This window comes from Prionailurus bengalensis, chromosome B2 (genome assembly GCF_016509475.1).
Source record: "Prionailurus bengalensis isolate Pbe53 chromosome B2, Fcat_Pben_1.1_paternal_pri, whole genome shotgun sequence".
Classification (NCBI taxonomy): Eukaryota; Metazoa; Chordata; class Mammalia; order Carnivora; family Felidae; genus Prionailurus; species Prionailurus bengalensis.
The window spans coordinates 150,401,551-150,421,882 of NC_057349.1; the positions used below are offsets into that span (position 1 = coordinate 150,401,551).

At 46.7% G+C, this 20,332-nt stretch overlaps 1 protein-coding gene across 18 annotated transcripts in view; it reads left to right on the forward strand.

Moving 5' to 3' along the window:
* The window catches only part of AFDN (afadin, adherens junction formation factor), a 141,917-nt gene that overhangs the window by 85,664 nt on the left and 35,921 nt on the right, over nt 1-20,332 (forward strand). For all 18 annotated transcript variants that reach the window (XM_043592748.1, XM_043592755.1, XM_043592752.1 and 15 more), the window contains 6 exons: nt 237-331; nt 7,775-8,040; nt 9,342-9,485; nt 10,991-11,189; nt 15,084-15,187; nt 17,444-17,530. In XM_043592748.1, the coding sequence (XP_043448683.1) occupies nt 237-331; nt 7,775-8,040; nt 9,342-9,485; nt 10,991-11,189; nt 15,084-15,187; nt 17,444-17,530 (895 nt within the window). The remainder of the gene's footprint in view (nt 1-236; nt 332-7,774; nt 8,041-9,341; nt 9,486-10,990; nt 11,190-15,083; nt 15,188-17,443; nt 17,531-20,332) is intronic.

Here is a 20,332-nt window from a genome sequence, read left to right on the forward strand (position 1 = left end):
TTAAAGGTTTTTATTTACCCTAACTGGAGGTGAATATCAAGAAGCATAAATACATGCCAGATGTGTTGATTTAGTAAAATGAAGTTATTGAGCTATGTTTCAAGAATCCTGAGAGTAAAACTATATTTTAAATGGAAAATGTTATGGAACGTGTAAAGCTGTTTCGTCTGTGAAGCCCTGTCTGACAATGGCAGTGTATCCTGCTGAGGTTATTAAAATTGTTCACATATTTTCAGATATCTGGTTCATTGTCTTCAGTCAGAACTGAATAACTACATGCCGGCTTTTCTGGATGACCCTGAAGAGAACAGTCTACAAAGACCAAAAATAGGTTAGAATATTGTTTTCTCCCTTCTTCCTCTATTCCTCCTTCTCCCTGCCTCTGCTTTCCTTCTTCCCTCCTTCCTGTTTAACTTTATTTTAATACTTAATCTACACAAGAGGAAGGTATCTTACAAATAAATGAGATGACCTATTTGATTTGGCATTCTTTAAGAAGTTGTAACTACCATCTGTTTGACTTAAGACTAGCTCTCACTGTGCATCTGGTAGAGGCCATAGGACCTCTTCCCATAGGTCCCAGTGGACCCCGGAGAGCAGCCATGTTTGCTGGTATTGAGACCTAAAGAGGACAGGGTGTGGCAACACCTGACACCAGCTGTGTGTTGTGATTTGCTATAATCTCAGAGCTGTTGCTGCTCAGTGATTGCATGGACATTTTCGGAGGCAAGCCGGTACCCTGCCATTGCTCAGCAAGACCCTCCCCCAGAGAGTTGACATGGGTCCAAGGCACAGGGGTCTCTGAAGTATGGAGTTTTGCTTTTTCTTTCTTTCTTTTTTTTCTCAATACATGAAATTTATTGTCAAATTGGTTTCCATATAACACCCAGTGCTTATCTCAAAAGGTACCCTCCTCAATACCCATCACCCACCATCCGCTCCCTCCCCCCCCCCCCGCATCAACCCTCAGTTTGTTCTCAGTTTAAGAGTCTCTTAAGCTTTGGCTCTCTCCCACTCTAACCTTTTTTTTTTTTTTTTTTTTTTTCCCTTCCCCTCCCCCATGGGTTTCTGTTAAGTTTCTCAGGATCCACATAAGAGTGAAAACATATGGTATCTGTCTGTCTCTGAATGGCTTATTTCACTTAGCATAACACTCTCCAGTTCCATCCACGTTGCTACAAAGGACCATATTTCATTCTTTCTCATTGCCACGTAGTATTCCATTGTGTATATAAACCACAATTTCTTTATCCATTCATCAGTTGATGGACATTTAGGCTCTTTCCATAATTTGGCTATTTTTGAGAGTGCTGCTATAAACATTGGGGTACAAGTGCCCCTATGCATCAGCACTCCTGTATCCCTTGGGTAAATTCCTAGCAGTGCTACTGCTGGGTCATAGGATAGGTCTATTTTTAATTTTTTGAGGAACCTCCACACTGTTTTCCAGAGTGGCTGCACCAGGTTGCATTCCCACCAACACTGCAAGAGGGTTCCCGTTTCTCCACATCCTCTGCAGCATCTATAGTCTCCTGATTTGTTCATTTTGGCCACTCTGACTGGCGTGAAGTGATGCCTGAGTGTGGTTTTGATTTGTATTTCCCTGATGAGGAGCGACGTTGAGCATCTTTTCATGTGCCTGTTGGCCATCTGGATGTCTTCTTTAGAGAAGTGTCTATTCATGTTTTCTGCCCATTTCTTCACTTGGTTATTTGTTTTTCGGGTGTGGAGTTTGGTGAGCTCTTTGTAGATTTTGGTGAAGTATGGACTTTTGAAACACAATCCCATCTGAGATGAAACTCTGGAGGGAGGTGCTGCCTGATGAAACTTTGGAAGGGACGGCTTGGACACTGACAGGGTAGAGGCAGGAAGTGGACAGAGGCCTGAGACAAAGGAGGCGTACTTGATTGCAGGTTGGTGAGAGTGCGAGATTCCTGCACCAGAGACTAGGAGCTGGGTGAAGCCATTTCCACCTTTCCTGATCCACCCCAGAAGCTAAGCTAAGCAGTGGCATCTAGTAGAGAATGGAGCCATCACACGTACCAACCAAGCACATCCCCCAGAAGACCAGCACAAGTCCCTCCATCTGTTTAGTGTACAGATTATAGAGGGCTTCATAGTTTCAGTTCTAGGGAAAACTGGATGTAACTTCACTTGGTTTTCATTGTTTGCTGGCCCACTTATTTGTTTTCTTTGCTTCTGTTTTTGTTTAAATCTTTTTTCTTTCCTCATTCTTTTTGTCCTCTTGGGTACAGAAAGAGCAAATTCTTTTTTATTTTAAAAATTTTTTCAATCTATTTTTATTTTCTTTTACGATTTTAAAATGTCTTTTAATTTCCTGACCTTTTTACTTTTTTTTTTCTTTCCTGTCTCTTTTTTCTCTCTTCCATAAAGCTTCTTTCAATAAGCAGACTGAAACACACTTAGGATATAGCTTCCTTTATTTGATTTTTGTTTTGTTTTGAATTTTTATTTTATAATTTTTTTCTTCTTGCAAAATGACAAAGATGGAAGAATTCACCCCAAAAGAAAGAACAGGAAGAAATGAGAGCCAGGGACTTAATCAACATAGATATAAGATGTCTGAACTAGAATTTAAAACCACGATTATAAGAATACTAACTGCGGTTGAAAAACAACATAGAAGACACCAGCGAATCCCTTTCTCAGATAAAAAAACTAAAATCTAGTCAGGCTGAAATTAAAAATGCTATAACCGAGATGCAGTCTTGAATGGATGCCACAATGGCAAGGATAGACGAAGCAGAGCAGCGAATCAGTGAGGTAGAAGATGAAATTGTGGAAAATAACAAAAATTATGGAAAATAATGAAGCAGAAAAAAAGAAATGCAAAAGATGACGATACAAGACTTAGAGAACTTAGCAGCTTATTCAAAAGGAATAACATTCGAATCCTAGAGGTCTCAGAAGATGAAGAGACAGAAAAAAGGTCAGAAGGTCTATGTGAGCAAATTATAGCTGTAAACTTCCCTAACCTGGGGAAGGATACAGACATCAAGATCCAGTAAGCATGGAGAACTCCCATTAGGTTCACCACAAACAAACCGTCACCAAGGTAGATCATAGTCAAATTCACAATAAACACAGACAAGGAAAGAATTATGAGAGCAGCAAGGGGGAAAAAAAGGTCCTTAACCTACAGGGGAAGACAAATCAGGTTCACAGCAGATCTGTCCACAGATACTTGGCAAGCCAGAAAGGAGTGGCAGGATATATTCAACGTGCTGAATCCGAAAAATACGCAGCCAAGAGTTTTATATCCATCAAGGCTGTCATTCAGAATAGGAGAGTTTTCTAGACAAAAACTAAAGGAGTTTGTGACCACTGTCCAGCCCTGCAAGAAATATTAAGGGGGACTATTTGGAGAAAAGACAAAAGACCAAAAGCAACAAAGACTAGAAAGGACCAGAGAACATCACCAGAAACACCTAGCTCTACAGGCGGCACTACATGGCACTAAATTCATGGCACTAAATTCATATCTTTCAATCACTCTAAATGTAAATGGACTAAATACTCCAAAAGACCTAAGATATCAGAAAGGATAAGAAAAGGCCTATCTGTATGCTGCCTACAAGACTTATTTTAGACCTTACGGCACTTGCAGATTTGAAAGTAAGGGGATGGAGAACCATCTGTCATGCTAATGGTTGTCAAAAGAAAGCCAGAGTAGCCATTTTTATATCAGACAAACTAGATTTTACAACAAAGATTGTAACGAGATGAACAAGGGCATTATAACTGAAGAGTCTATCTACCAAGAAGATCTAACAATTGTAAATATGCACCCAACTTGGAAGCACCCAAATATATATATCAATGAATCATGAACATAAATTCATTGACAATAATACCATAATAATAGGGGACTTCAGAACCCCACTTACAGCAATGGACAGATTAAGCAGAAAAATCAACAAGAAAATGATGGCTTTGAATGACTTGACCAGATGGACTTAACAGATCTATTCAGAACACATCATCCTAAAGCAGCATTTCATTCTACACATTCTTCTTGAGTACACATGGAACATTCTCCAGAATAGATCACATACTGGTCACAAATCAGCCCTCAATAAGTACCAAAAGATTGAGATCATACCTTGAATGTTTTCACACCATAACACTATGAAACTAGAAATCAACCACAAGAAAAAAATTGGAAAGACCACAAATACTTGGGAGATTAAAGAATCTCCTACTAAAGAATGAATGGGTTATTAACCAAGAAATTAAAGTGGAAATTAAAAAGTGATGGAAGCCAATGAAAATGAAAACAGCGAAGGCTGTCATAAGAGGGAAATATATAGCAATCCAGGCCTTCCTAAAGAAGGAAGAAATGTCTCAAATACACAACCTAACCTTACACTTAAAAGAGCTGGAAAAAGAATGGCAAAGCCTAAAACCAGCAGAAGAAGCAAAATAAAGATTAGAGCAAAAATCAGCTGTCTTGAAATCAGAACACTAGAACAGATCAATGAAACCAGGAGCTGATTCTTTGAAAGAAGTAACAAAATTGATAAACCGTATCCAGATTTATCAGAAAAGTAAAGGATGCAAATAAATAAAATCACGAATGAAAGAGGGGAGATCACAACCTACACCACAAAAACACACTGATAAGAGAACATTGTGAGCAATTGTATGCCAACAAATTGGGCAATCTGGAAGAAATGGACAAGTTCCTAGAAACATAAAAACTACCAAAACTGAAACAGGAAGTAATAGAAAGTTTGAGCAGATCCATGACCATTAAAGAAATAGAATCAGTAATCAAAACTCCCAACAAACAGCAGTCCAGGGCCAGGTGGTTTTCCAGGGTAATTCTATCATTTAAAGAAGACTTAACACCTATTCTTTTGAAACTATTCCAAAAAACAGAAACAGAAGGAAAACTTCCAAACTCATTCTGAGTCCAGCATTGCCTTGATTCCAAGAGCAGAGACCCCACTAAAAAGAACTACAGACCAATTTCCCTCATGAACACAGATGCAAAAATTCTCATACAAGATACTAGCAAACCAAATCCAACAACACATAAAAAGAATTATTCACCATGAGCAAGTGGGATTTATTCCTGGGCTGCAAGGCTGGTTTAATATCCACAAATCAATCAATGTGATACATCACATTAATAAAGGATAAGAACCACAGGATCCTCTTACTAGATACAGAGAAAGCATTTGACAAAATACAGCATTCTTTCTTGATAAAAAAAGTGTCAAAAGGATATAAGGAACACACCTCAAGATCATAAAGGCCTCATATGGAAGACCCACAGCTAATATCCTCATGGGGAAAAAACAGAGCTTTCCCCCTAAGGTCAGGAGCACAACAACAATGTCCACTCTCACCACTATTATTCAGCACAGTGTTGGAAGTCCTTGCCTCAGCAATCAGACAACAAAAAGAAAAGGGGTTCAAATTGGCAAGGAAGAAATCAAACTTACTCTTTGCAGAAGACATGATACTCTGTGAAAAACCCAAAGACTCCACCAAAAAACTGCTGGAACTGATACATGAATTCAGCAAAGTTGCAGTGTGTAATAGCAGTATACAGAGATCTGTTGCATTTCTGTCCACCAATGATGAAGCAGCAGAAAGAGAATCAAGGAATTGATCCCATTTACAATTGTATCAAAACCCATAAAATACCTAAGAATAAACTTAACCAAAGAGGTAAAAGATCTATGCACTGAAAACTACAGAGAGCTTATAAAAGAAATCGAGGACACAAATGGAAAAACATTCCATGCTCATGGATTGGAAGAACAAACGTTGTTAAAATGTTGATACTTACCCAAAGCAATCTATATATTCAGTGCAATCCCTATCAAAATAACACAGCATTCTTCACAGAGCTAGAACAAACAATTCTAAAATTTGTATGAAACCAGAAAAGACCCCGAATAGTCAAAACCAAAGCTATAGGCATCACGGTTCCAGACTTCAACCTGTATTACAAAGCTTTAATCATGAAGACAATGTGGTACTGGCACAAAAACAGACACACAGTTCAATGGAACAGAATAGAGAATCTAGAAATGGACCCACAAACATATGGCCAGATAATCTTAAAGCAATAAAGAATATTCAGTGGAAAAAAAGACTTTCTTCAGCAAGTGGTGTTGGGAAAACTGGACAGCAACCTGCGAAAGAATGAACTGGGACCACTGTCTTGCACCATACACAAAAGCTCAAAAGGGGTGAAAGACCTAAAATTAAAACCAGAAACCATCAGAATCCTAGAGGAGAAAACAGGCAACAACCTCTTTGACCTCACCTGCAGGCAACTTACTTGACATGTCTCCAGAGACATGGGAAACAAAAGCAAAAGTGAACTATAGGGATGTCATCAAGAGAAAAAGCTTCTGCACCACAAAGGAAACAATCAACAAAACTAAAAGGTAGCCTACAGAATAGGAGAACATATTTGCAAATGACATATTGGATAAAAGGTTAGTATCCAAAATCTGTAAAGAACTTAAACTCAACACTGCCCCCCCCCCAAAACTAATCAGTGAAGAAATGGGCAAAAGACATGAACAGACACTTTTCCAAAGAAGACCTCCAGGTGGCTAACAGACACATGAAAACATGTTCAACCTCACTCATCATCAGGGAAATACAAACCAAAACCACAGTGAGATACCACCTCACACCTGTCAGAATGGCTAATATTAACAACTCAGGCAACAACAGATGCTGGCAAGGATGTGGAGAAAGGGGAACCCTTTTGCACTGTTGGTGGGAATGCACACTGGTGTGGCACTCTGGAAAACAGTGTGGAGCTTCCTCGAAAAATTAAAAATAGAACTACCCTATAACCCAGCAATTGTAGTACTAGGTATTTATCCGAAGGACACAAAAATGCTGATTCGAAGGGGCCCATGCACCCCAGTGTTTATAGCAGTGCTATCAACAATAACCAAAGTATGGAAAGAGCCTAAATTTCCATCAACTGAGGAATGGATAAAGATGATGTGGTATCTCGGGGCGCCTGGGTGGCTCAGTCGGTTAAGCGGCCGACTTCGGCTCAGGTCATGATCTCGCGGTCCATGAGTTCGAGCCCTGCATCGGGCTCTGTGCTGACAGCTCAGAGCCTGGAGCCTGTTTCAGATTCTGTGTCTCCCTCTCTCTGACCGCCCCCCCCCCCCCCAGTTCATGCTCTGTCTCTCCCTGTCTCAAAAATAAATAAACGTTAAAAAAATTAATTAAAAAAATGATGCGGTATCTGTATACAATGGAATATTACTCGGTGATGAGAAAGAATGATGTCTTGCTACTTGCAACAATGTGGATGGAACTAGAGTGTATTATGCTACGCAGAATAAGTCAGTGAAAGACGAATATGATTTCCCTCGTGGAATTTAAGAAACACAACAGATGAACATAGGGGAAGGGAAGGCAAAATAAGATACAACCAGAGAAGGAGACAAATTAGACTCTTAAACACAGAACAGACTGAGGGTTGCTGGAGTGGAGGTGGGTGGGCGGGATGGGCTAGATGGGTGATGGGCATCGAGGAGGGCACTTGTTGGCATGAGCACGGGGTGTTATATGTGACTGTTTTTCAAAAAGTCTCCTAGGGTGAACTTAAGTGTAGTTAACACCCGTGTGGGTGTGACTCCTTCCTGTTTGAATAGATTAGTATCTTCAACATGACTAAATTGGTATTATTACCGTAATCGCTGTCTTCTCAAGTGCACCATTGATTCACAGACTCGTCTTTTCATCCCGTATCTCTGCACAGATGACGTCTTGCACACGCTCACCGGAGCGATGGCGCTGCTGAGGCGCTGCAGGGTCAATGCTGCTCTGACCATCCAGCTTTTCTCTCAGCTCTTCCACTTCATCAACATGTGGCTCTTCAACAGATTGGTGACCGACCCCGAGTCGGGACTGTGCTCTCACTATTGGGGGGCGATCATCCGCCAGCAGCTGGGGCACGTGGAAGCCTGGGCAGAGAAGCAGGGATTAGAGCTGGCGGCCGACTGTCACCTGAGCCGGATAGTGCAGGTGGGCTGAATCGAGTCTCCTCGCGCAGGTTCATGGACGTCGTTACGAGCGTCTCTCATTCAGTGCGGGGTGAGAACTTGGGTTCGGCACGGCCTCCATAGCCCCCGTTGGGGTTTTTCACGTGCTGTACTGGTGTGTCTGGGTCGCTGTAACAGGGTACCCCAAGCTCGGTGCTTAGACCACAGACACGGTCTCACGGTTGCTGAGGCCAGAAGTCCAAGACCAAGGTGTCGGCAAGGTGGTTCTCTGCCTGCATCTTCAGGGTGTTTTCCCTCTGTGCGTGCGTGTCTCAGATGTGCACTGTTTGTAAGGACACCAGTCGCGTTAGACCTGCCGCCCTCACTTCCTTCCACCATGACCCCGTCTCCAAGTAAGGCCCCATTCTGACGTAACGGGGTGAGGACTGCAGCATATGAACTTTAGGGGCCACAGTTCAGCCCATAACAGGTTGTAACCAGTAGCATAGATGTCGTTCAGAGGTTCTTTTTACTGAGACCAGTAGGTGTATTTCATAAAAGTCCTTCCTGAAAGGTGGATTCCAGCCAAAAACTGGGTAATAATTTGCTCTTCGTCACGTGGAGCCGGGAGAGCACAAAGCAAAAACCCATAGTAGATGTACGGAAGATAAAGAGAAGGGTCTGAACGTAGCGCTTGGCAGTCCCCACCTCCCAAAGGACAGGAGCACGAGGAGGAGAAGGGGACCAAGGCGCACACGACAGTGCGGGCCCGACTCGTTCTCCAGGAGCCCTTGCACGGCCAGTGACCGGAAACCACAGCTCCGCAATCGAGGGAACGAGGATCCACAACCTCAAACCCAACACTTTTATTATCACAGAGTATAATTCTGTATTTTTTCTCAATTTCTGAATCTCTTTTAAGGTAATTTAGTACCAAAGGAGGCTGCTACCCTCCTCGCGTGGCGGGAGCTGCTTGTGGGAAAGGTCATTACAGGGAAACTTCATTCAGACCCCAGTAATTGGTCATCGGACTAGTTACGTAAACTTTTAAGCTTCTCAGAATTTTTTAAAAGTTTTGTGAACATAAAGAATTGAATGTCATTTACGTTTCTGTATTTTAGTAAAATATAAATGTGTATATGTTTAGTAAAATTATGAGGCTATCTAAACCCTTGCTAGACCATGTTTTTCCGCTCAGTTCAATGTCAATAGAAGTGTGTTTACTGAAAAAGATTCCGCGTTTCAAAATGAAATTAGCAAGTTCTTACTGTTTTAAGCATTACGTACGGGGGAAACGGTTGTGAACTATTCCTGAATCGTATCTCCTGTTACTCTTCCGACCAGGCGACCACTTTGCTCACCATGGATAAATACGCTCCTGAGGACACCCCAAATATCAACAGCACCTGCTTTAAGTTAAATTCACTGCAGCTGCAGGCCTTGCTACAGAATTACCACTGTGCGCCTGATGAGCCCTTTATCCCCACGGTGAGTGAGGCGCCATGTTAGCCACACGGCACGACACACGTTCGCATAGGGAAATTCCAGTTAGGGGGCTTTTAATAGTTATCTTTTTTCTTTAACAAATAAGCTAATATGCTTAATCATCTCATAAGATCATTTTTGTTGGTGTAGCTGTTAGGGTTTAGTACAAGAAGTAGAAACTAGGGGCGCCTGGCTGGCTCAGCCGGTTAAGTGTTCCTCTGGATTTCGGCTCAGGTCACGATCTCACGGTTGGTGGGTTCGAGCCCTGTGTTGGGCTCTGCACTGACAGTGTGGAGCCTGCTTGGGATTCTCTCTCTCCCTCTCCCTCCCCCTCTCCCTCTCTGCAACTGCCCCACTCGCTCTTGCTTTCAAAATAAATAAAATAAATGTTAAAAAAAAACAAAATAGAAACTCCACGAGCATTTAAAGTAGGGAGGGATTTAATTCAGGGAATTAGGTTCTTGGAAAGACGTTGAAAGGACAGAGGAGAGGGAGGTGAGATGTCACCCTGGCTCACGGGCTCACCACTGTGACCTCTGAGGCTCAGAGGCCCCCAGGCCTCTGCCACGGGCGCGAAGCCCCACGTCACATCCCCCCACGGGCTGCGAACAGCAAGCGGCCCAGGGGCCTCCCCGAGCTGTGTGGAGGTCGGCTGGTAAGAACCCCGTTTTGGCATCTGTGCCTCTTGGTAGAAGCCTGGCCCCTGGTGTGCACCACGGCCCTGTTTGTAGAGAGAGGAAGATGGCAGGTGCTGTGGTCACAGCTGAACCCCGTCTGCTCGCCGCAGGCCTCCTGAGAGGGGCAGTTCTTGGGGGGGGATGTGTCCACCTGTGGGACTGGGTTGATGCCAAGGAAGGACTCGAACAGAGTAGCCCAGGGTGGGAAACCCACAGGTGCCGGCCAACACACGGCACGTGGGAGCGCGGTGCAGCCACCCCGTTCACAGGGGACAAGTGGCTGCGGATACAGTGCGCCACCACCTGTCCGGGTTCCAGAGAAGACAGGTGTGTCTGTGGCGGCACGGGCCCGGGAGGCTGATCCTGGGTGCGGGCGGGGGGCGGGGGGGCGGTTGCTTCTACGGGGAGGCCTCCGCTCCATGAGCCGGTGCACTTGTCCACGGAGCTGCCTAGTGAGGGGCTGGGACCTTCCCTCTGTCGGCTGCGAGTGCGTGGTTTTATCCTGTTCACACTCACCCTTGTGTGAGCCTTTCCTGTCATTAAACGTTCTGAAAAAATTGGACTATTAGCAAGTGGATGTGAAAAAATTGCAAGGAGAAGACGATTACCCTTGAAAAGGGGAACAAACATTTTCTGTTCACGTGTTAAAAGCGCGTACCCCGTCAACGTTCCATTGCTCTGCGAACTGGTGGTGTGCAAATCGATACGTTCACCCTCCCTCCGCAGCCCTGCCGGAGCGTGTAGCCGCGCGAACGACAGAACTTCTTTGAACGGTTAGCCCGCTGCACCCGTGGCGTGTCTTCTTAACCCGTGCCTTCCTTTCCCCCCCAGGACCTGATAGAGAATGTCGTGGCCGTGGCCGAAAACACGGCCGACGAGCTGGCACGCAGTGATGGGCGGGAGGTGCAGCTGGAAGAGGACCCTGATCTGCAGCTGCCTTTTCTTTTGCCGGAAGACGGCTATTCTTGTGACGTCGTCAGGAACGTTCCAAACGGTTTACAAGAATTTCTGGACCCTCTGTGCCAGAGAGGTGAGTCGCCTTTGCTGCGCCTGCGGTCTGCACCGCGGCCCGGGTCCAAGTGAGAACTGGTCGTGCCGCGTCCTCACGTGCAGTCTCGTGCACCCACCCCGTGCTTTCCGAGAAGGTTGTGTTCTGGGGCTCGGGAGTGAGCGCTCCACGGCGACAAGGGGTCAGAAACGTGCAGCCACCAAGGGCACTTGCTGTGCACGCTCGGTGTCACGGCCACACGTCTGCTGGGCTGGTAGGAAGGGCCTTTGGTTGCTCCTCCCTTGGTTTCTTGTGGGCCTGGAACGGAATCGTCCCTGGAGGGTGACGCGGCAGACGTGTCGGGGCGGCACCGGGTCTGGAATCGGACGGTCTGAGGCGTGACCTCAACCTCGTCACCTGTGACTTCCCCTCTGTGAAACGGCCACATGGATGGCGTGCCCCTCGTGGGATTGTCGTGAGGACCGAGCAGGCGCTCAGTGGCAGAGTGAGCCTCCGGTGTGGCCGCTGCCGTCACCGTGCCCAGTGCCCGCGGGGACCTGCCACGTGCTTGTTGGCCAGGCTCCAGCCTGTCTCGTCTCCGGGCAGCGTGCGTCCCTGCTTTGATCCTGTGCCTTGTTACGTATTGTTGGTGCATGTGGATAAAAATGCCACACTTAGACCCGAAGCATGAACTTTTAAATTAGGCCAAGTTGCAGTCCCAGTCTGCTGCCGTATTTTGTACCGCAGAGCTCAGATGAGTAGAAAGATAGATTCAAAATTCAGAGTTTGTTTAAACAAAAACACTAATAGCAAAGTTAAGGTTTTATGTCCATCAGTATATAAATGTAGCGTGATTTGTAATCTCACCGAATATTCCACTTGCTACAATACATAGATTCTCATGTTTTTAAAGATCTTGACGGTTTAAAATTTTTTCACTTCACAAAGGCTGCTGCTTGTAACGGAAGGGTTATGTGCTTCTACGTCCCCCAGCAAATGTGGCTGGAGCCCCCCCCTCCCCCCCAGGGATGGTGACCGTGGGCTCGGGGAGGCGGAGGCGAGGCGGCCTGTGCCGCTTGAAGGAACCTCGTGGGAAGGATGAAGGGGCAGGCACGGAGCCTGTGTGAGCAGGGAAGAAGGGGGTCTGGGCCGCAGCATGCGTCTAAGAAAGCTGCGGTCGAGATTGGGACTCTTGGGGCCACGGCTCCTGTCGGGGGACCCCACGTCCCGGCAGGCTGGGGCTGAGCTGGTCTCTGGCACCACACCCATCAGCCGTGTTTCCTCAGCACCTCACACACCCGGGGAGGTGATGACGGGTGCCTTCCCAGACCTCCTCCTCCCTGCGGCCCTCCGCGGCCGGCCGGCCCGTCAGCGCTGGGCTTGCTGGCTCTCCTGCCCCCAGCTCGGCCCCACCACCTCCAGGATCAAGCACACCAGTGGCCAAGCACGATAAGCCACCTGCACGTGGTCTTAGTTCTCGACCTCGTTGTCAGCGTTGAACCGCGCGTCGTACGGCCCCGGACGCCCCTGTGCCTTGCTCCCCGCTGCTGCTGCTCGTTACTTTAAATCCGCATCAGGCAGCCCTTTGTCAAGAAAACTCAGCCTCCTCCTTGCACTGAAGCCACTTTTCCACAAGGGCTGCTGTGTTCTCTTGGTTAGGGTTCTTGTGAGAGCACTTGAAGCGCGGGAATACGTCCGTCCAGGGTCAGGTTCCGCGTACCCCTCAGCACCTAGCGGCGGGCTGCTGGGCGCCCAGGGCTCAACAAGCCCCGCTTCTCATTAATTCCTTGAGAACGAGCACCAGGGAAGACTCATTTACTAGCATTCTTCGGATGCGTACGTGTAATTTGTGGTGTGTGCACAGCTGTCAGTGTTGGGGTACGTGCCCTAGAGAGGTTTGCCAAGCTGGGAAGACTCCGGTCTTGCCTTGATGGTGAAGTGCACCTCGTGCCTTCCCCTGAGGCTCCCTTGCATGATTGATTTCAGGACATAGGTGATATTTCATCATGGTCTTGGCATCCCCACATCATTTCGTATGTGTTAGATGGTAACACAGCCTATTACACAGATGCCTTTAAAAGACTTACAAAGAACTGGGTGTTTTCTTTTATGACATCAGTGTTTTTGATTCTTCAAGCTTAATTCTTTGTAAGCCAAATAAAGAACTACTGTGCCCTCTCAGTGTATATTCCTTTTGTTTTGTCAAATCCTGCAGTTCTGTGAGAGAAGGCTGTAAAACCAGCTCGGACTCACACCTGACCTGAGATGCGTTCCTTAAGCTGAGGCAGCAGAAACTGTCTGCTTGACGTATGACCCAGCCTTGTTGTGGAACCCCGGCGTTTGAAAAAATAGGAAAATGATGAAAACTGTTAATTTCAATGTTTTGTTTTTTTTTTTTTTTTTGGGGGGGGACAGAGAGAGAGCATGAACGGGGGAGGGTCAGAGAGAGAGGGAGACACAGAATCAGAAACAGGCTCCAGGCTCTGAGCCATCAGCCCAGAGCCCGACGCGGGGCTCGAACTCACGGACCGCGAGATCGTGACCTGGCTGAAGTCGGACGCTTAACCGACTGCGCCACCCAGGCGCCCCGAAAACTGTTAATTTCAAAAGTGTGCTAATCGATTACATGAGTATTAGAATTCCCTAAAGCAGGAGAGAGAGAAGTTGCAGGTTTTATTTGAATGAAACTGGATTGAAACAGTGATTTAACAACAAAAAAAGACTACACGTTTATATCTTTATCTTAACCAAGTAATTGTGACGTCTCCTTTTCCCTTTACCGCAAAAAAAAGTCCTAAGTGCCCCCAGATAGCCACACTTTCCTTACTGGTGGAATCCTAGTGTGGGAGAGGGCCCGCCAGCACCTACTGGGACTCTGCCCAGTCCTGGGTCCTCAGGGCGCCCTGGGGCCGGGAGGGCCGCTGAAGAGCACACGTTTTGGCGGGGGGGGTGCTCTTCAGAGCTGCTAACTAACTGCTAATAATAATGAGACTGCCGTGCAGAGAATTTAAGAACTGTGCAAGGCCTGTGTGATACGACTTTGTCAAGAAATTTCTGGGAAACACAGAATAAGATCTCAATGAAGAATGACATAAATTGAAAGGCTTACTTTTGTAAAGATACCGTTTGTTCATTATGGGAATACCAAAGATTTTCCTTAAAACATTACAAAATGGTTCTAAGATCTATTTGTAAGAGCTTTAGGGAACTAGTACGGAAATTGGGACAGAGGGTAATGAATGAGTAGGGGCCCATCCGCCTGCAGAACCACCACACAGGGCACGTGACACCCTGGCCATCACCATACCGCCTGACTAGAGGCAAACACCTGCATTAGCATTGTCCCTGGTCGCGCTGTGCAGGGCATCGCCCACACACAGGAGCACACACAGGTCAGCAAGGAAGGAGGGACAGCATAATTCAGTCATTTCTCCAAGAAGTAAGGAGAAAAGTTCTTTGGAAATAAATGGGGGGGGGGGCAGGAGGGGAGACCAGTTTCACTTTTCGTCTTGATGTTGATCCGTTAGACCAAAAAATAATGATTTTAACTATCTGATAAGACCATTTTGAGAGGGAATAAAGGTGTAGAGTAAGAAAAGTAAATGCTGTTACTAGATACTAAGTATTTGATGCTTAATGTTGCTTCCCTTCTTGAAGATTGTTTTTGTTTTTTCTTTAATTTTTTTTTTTAATGTTTATCTTTGAGAGCAAGCAGGGGAGGGGCAGAGAGAGAGAGGGTGAGACACAGAATCTGAAGCAGGTTCCAGACTCTGAGCTGTGAGCACAGAGCCCAACGCGGGGCTCGAACTTACAGATCGCGAGATCATGACCTGAGCTGAAGTCGGACTTAACCAACTGAGCCACCCAGGTGCCCCTCGAAGATTGTTTTGACATGCTTTACTTTTCAGTTTTATAATTTGCTTGTTTTCTCCTTAGGGTTTTGCAGGTTAATTCCTCATGCACGTTCACCAGGTACTTGGACGATATATTTTGAAGGTGCAGATTATGAGAGCCATCTTCTGCGTGAGAACACAGAGCTGGCAAGTATTGTGAAGGGTGATGGGCGGGATAGAGACCGACGTGTATTCCTTATGATTCGAAAATGGAATGCAAACCCGTTCCTTGATTGTAGAGAGTGTTGTGATAAAAAAAATTTTTTAATCATTTTTTTTTTAAGATTTTATTTTTAAGTGCGCTCTACACCCATTGTGGAGCTTGAACTCACAACCCCAGGATCAAGAGTCACACGTTCCACCGACTGAGCCAGTCAGGAGGCCCTAAAAAACACCTTTAAGTACCAATTTTATTTAAAAATCTGAAACTATGATTTATGTATATTTTTCCCATGCCATGTTTATACACTTTTTTCCATAAACAAATGATACTTTTAAAATTAAAAAATATTTCTGCTCACAGCTATACCAGTCTTACTGTTAATTAACAACGTGTTTTTAAACACATATTAATACAATAGCCTTAATGAATTTTATTAGGGAATATTTTTCTTTGGTAAAAATATTTTCTCCTTATAGTTCTACCCTGTATTAAGTTTGTATCACATCACTTAACATTTTGTATCTTTTGAAAGAGTAGTCAATCCCCATATTTGTTAGCTTCATACATTTTATGGAAGATTCTCCTTTGCTCCCTACAAGGAGTTTTAGACAACAAAGAATGTTTTTCCATGCCTGAGAACGTGACATGTACTGACATGTCTTTCATTAACCTACGAGTGCAGAAAAAACAGAAACAAATGAAATCTTTCCTCCTTGAACTTTGGTTGAGTTGCTCAGTTTAAATATCTTGCTATAATTGCCATTTTCATCTTTTAAACCACTTCAGGGTTCAAAGGAACAACAAACGTAACCATACTTTGTCAAGATTCCTGTGGGTAGGGCGTGAGTGCGTTACCTGTGATGAGATGTGGCCATTTATTCACTGCCCGCCTGTCCCCAGAAGGCATGGGGTAGGCCCCGTGTGCCCCAGCCAAGATTTAGAGATTCTGCCGTGTGAAAACAGCCACGGGACTTCATTATACTATCCCAGTTATTAATCAGTAGTCAGTCCAAACGTTTTGCCCATTTTATATATAATTTCTAAGAAAACGTAGATTTCCGTGAGGTGGTAATACTTCACGTAAGCTAGCGTTTTGTGTATTTTGTGTATTGAATTCAAAGGGACTTTTTATCGTGGCACAGTAGCCTACTTCAGATTTGAGTGCGTATCTCCAGCACCTGACTTAGTTGATAGTCGCCCGGATAGGCGCTAACTGCTGGCACCACGCACGTGCCTCTCATACTCGCGAGTCCCACGCAACAGCAGTTATGGTTCCCAGATTTTACAGGAAAGAAGTACCTTGGTAGATGAGATCAGGGATTCCTCATCTTTCTAGTTCGTTCCGAGACCCCTCGGGAGATTCCAGGTCTTAATCTAAAAAAAAAAAACTGTAACGTCACCCATTGTTTATTTTCCTTAAACTATTCTCTCACTGACCTTGGTCCTAAATTAGAAGCCATGTGTAATTACCACTTGTTGGCAGTGTGCCTTTGTACTTAGTGCTCTTAATTGATTAAATTCTCCCTTAGTGTGTATGCGCTGGTGATTTTCTTCTTCAGCTCTGTTTATCCTCCGTGTGAGGTGCGACTTGCGTATGACGTAACTGCAGTGGGTGATTCCCCGTTCTCCTTCGGTTACGGATCTTGAAATGATCCGCGTGTCTCATCGAGCCGCGACTTGGCTCCTTCGGGTCTGTTACGCAACGTAGTGACCCAGCACTGCGGGCACTGCCGCGGCATTGTGTGGTTGTTGTGTGTTTGCTAAGATAAAATGACAGCCGTATCTTCCCGAGAGACGGGGACGTTGGTGGCAGCGGTTGTTTGCTGACCTCCCCATAGGTGGTGTAAAAGGAGTCTAAATTGCTTCTTTAAAAAACACCTAGTAGTTTACTTTGCAAGGTAATAAAGTGAAAACTTGGTATTGTCTCTGTGGTTGGGTTTTTCTAATCTGGTAGTGATGGAAGTTTAGTTTTGCTGGAGAAATTAGGCTCTCGAAACACGTTTAAGTAGCATGTGTGACTAGATTCATCTTCAAGGTATTGACACGAATATGGACACCTATTGTACTGGCTTCACGCACGAAGAGTATCTGTACTCCTTGACTGGTCTTCTTCCCGCTCTCTGCCCCCTGCCTCTGTCCTGTGCGCCCCGGTGCGTAGGATCACTGCGTAGGTCAGGAGGTGGTGAGTCTAGAAACGCTTCGTTTCAGCCGTAAGACACACCTTTGTTTTTATTCTTCAGGCTCAGCCTCTGCGGAAAGAACCTGAAATAATCACTGTGACTCTCAAAAAGCAAAACGGAATGGGCCTCAGCATTGTCGCGGCAAAGGTAGGACGGAGTTGGCACCGTGCAAGTTGGCACACCACATTCCTGAGACCTTGAATCAGCTGTTGGCCACGGCGGGACGCGGGGGCGTCGTTCCCCGCCCGTGGGCCGGGTGCGTGTGCGGTCCTGTTTCTGGGCTGTTTCTGCGGCCGGGACCGCCGTGCTCAGGCTCCTTTAACCGAGGGCTGGCCTGCTCTCAGTTTAAGCCGGGGCTGGAGGGCGTGCGACCTCGACGTGGGGCGGCCGGTGCTCCCGAGGAGCAGACTGAGTCAAGACGTGACGCGCCGCGACAGGCAAGAGAGCCCCGGTGTGGGAGGAGGGGGATTCCTGGGTTTGAAATAGGAGATGGGTCTCGCACATGGTCAGAGCGGGGCGAGAGGCACACGAGAGACTTCTGGTTCCCGTGTCCAGGTGCCCTCTTACGGGCGGGTGGGAAGGGGGGGAGGGCGTCCTCAGCCCGGGCTGCGCGTTGTTCCGGCAGGTGCAGCTGCCCGCGTGGGGCATCAGGAGGGAAGCCTTCCCGCCGCATAGCGAGTACCGGGAAGGGAGGAGTAGGGGACGCACTGGGAACAGGCAGGGATGGAGCAAACCGGGCCTGGGGGCTGGGGACCTGCCCCTACACTGCCAGGGAGAGCCCCGTGCTTTGGGAGTCAGGGAGTCGAGATTCTTGATTGACGAGCGAGGCCTCCGCACTGTGTCTTGTCCCCAAAGAGAGATGAAAGGGACGTGACGGAGCTGGTGTCTCAGGATGCCGTGTCGCGCAGGGCTGTGGTGTAAGGACCGATAGGGGAACGGGGGGCCACGGGGGGATTCCAGCTGGCAGTCAGCTGGCCGAGGCGAGCGCCCGCCTGCTGGGTGTGCATGGAAGGTGCTGTGTGGGGCACAGCGGTCTGGTTCCAAAGCACCGGCTTACATGGGGTCACCCTTAGATGTGGACTGTTTTGTCTTTGCTGCCCAACTGAATCAGGTGCCCATTTTGAGGGAAAAAAAGTGTTAGGATAAAAAATTACCTTGCAGCAATCAGATACACCGGAAACCTTTAACCTTTATATTTTCTGGGGTGTGTATAAATCCTCTTTCAAATATTCCTCTTGGGATTTGAAACACTCATCTGTGGGGTGATAGGAGCTACCATTTATCAGCGACTCCATCTTTTCCGGCTTAAAAAATTATCTTCCAGTACAGAACTACCTGTTTGCTGAAGATTTAAGTCTGTCTTACGTGTAAGTGGCTCTGATCCTCTCTCTCTCTGGCACCCTGCCATGTGGACAGGACGGGCATCATCTACACAGGGAGGCCGCCTCGGGCACCCCCGGCCCTCTCCCTGGCTGGCCCCCAGCCCCCGTTCTTGCGTGGTTAGGACAAGGAGACACATCGGAGCCCCAGTCGCGCCTCTCGTCGCTTACCTGCACCTGCGGGTGAGGGGACGGGGAGAGGGTGCCGGCGCCCTGGTTCTCCCCCAAGGAGTGGTTCCTGCTCAGGGTCAGACGGCAGGCAGTGAGGACAGTCTTCTCAATGTCAGGAGGAGCCCTTTAATAGACCGGGGCGGCGAAAGGACTGAACCGCAGTGAGGCAGTGGGGGCACGGGTGAGGCCCCGTGAGGAGGTCTCTGCGCGGAGCTGCCGAGCCGGGACCAGTGCCGACGGCTGCTTGCACCCGGCCCGCGCCCACCGTCGTGGCTGCTGGCCACACAGCTGCACTCGTGTCTTCTTGGTGGCCCCCTGCACTTGGCCGCCTCTGCCGAGCGCCTGTGCGTTCTGTGTGTGTTCACGTTCATGCGAGGAAGCACGGCAAAACGCTGTTCTCTCCGCGTAGTCAGTACAAAGTGCTTTTGCCGTAAAAATAGAAACGACTCTGGAATCCTTGATGTTACAAAAGCATTTGTGGTAAGAAACCAGCGTAGCACAGTGACTGAGTCCCATTAGCCTCACATAGTTTGGAATATGCAGGACTTAGCTTTGGGGTAGGTAAGTAGTAATCTTAAGATGAGGTCTTTTGTTATTTTCGCCAATATTGGAGGAAGCTTCGTAGGAAAGCGGTAGTTAGTTGTTAGGGTAACATTTATTCCAAGAGAGAATGTCGAGTGCCTCTTGTGTGAAAACAGAGTGTAATTTTCACGTTTTCATCTTTAGAACTCTAGGTTTTTGTTGGTGGTATTTTCTGTACTAAGACGTTTAAAAAAGAGAGATTTGTAGATGGAAAATACCAGTGTTAGTATTTCTAATTGGGACATAGGATTCTAGAATTGGGGCTTCTTGGGGAATAGGAAGAACACAGGAGCTAGGTAGAAATCAAAGATCAACCTTTTTACCACCCACAGCCAGCAAGGAGAGCATGGCCGGGGCCGCATCTGTAGCAGACCAGCTGATACCCGGTTTCTGAAATAAACCTACTCTCTTCCCCTTCGTCTCCCCCTGCCGAAGCCACAGGCGTCCCCTCTGGGAGCAGGGCCAGAAAGCAGAGCGCCTCACTCAGCAGGCGGTGGGGGTGGAGGGGTCCTTTCCAAAACTGGGAAGGTGGCATTCTCTCCAGCATTCCTAGCATTTCAACACTCTTCTTGTTTCTGGTCTTTTTAAATACTTTCCACAGTGGAAGTATAAATTTAGAACTAGAAGAAAAGTAATAGTTTCTCGAAAGGATTCCAGATTTAACGCTAAGGTGGTTTATCCATCAGATTATAAAATAGATTTAATAAAGGGGAGCGTGCTCCTGGCTCTATTTTCTTCTCCCACCGAGCCTGTATCAGTGATCCCTCGATCACTTGCGGGATGAGGCAAAACAATACAAATGAGCGGATGGCATCAG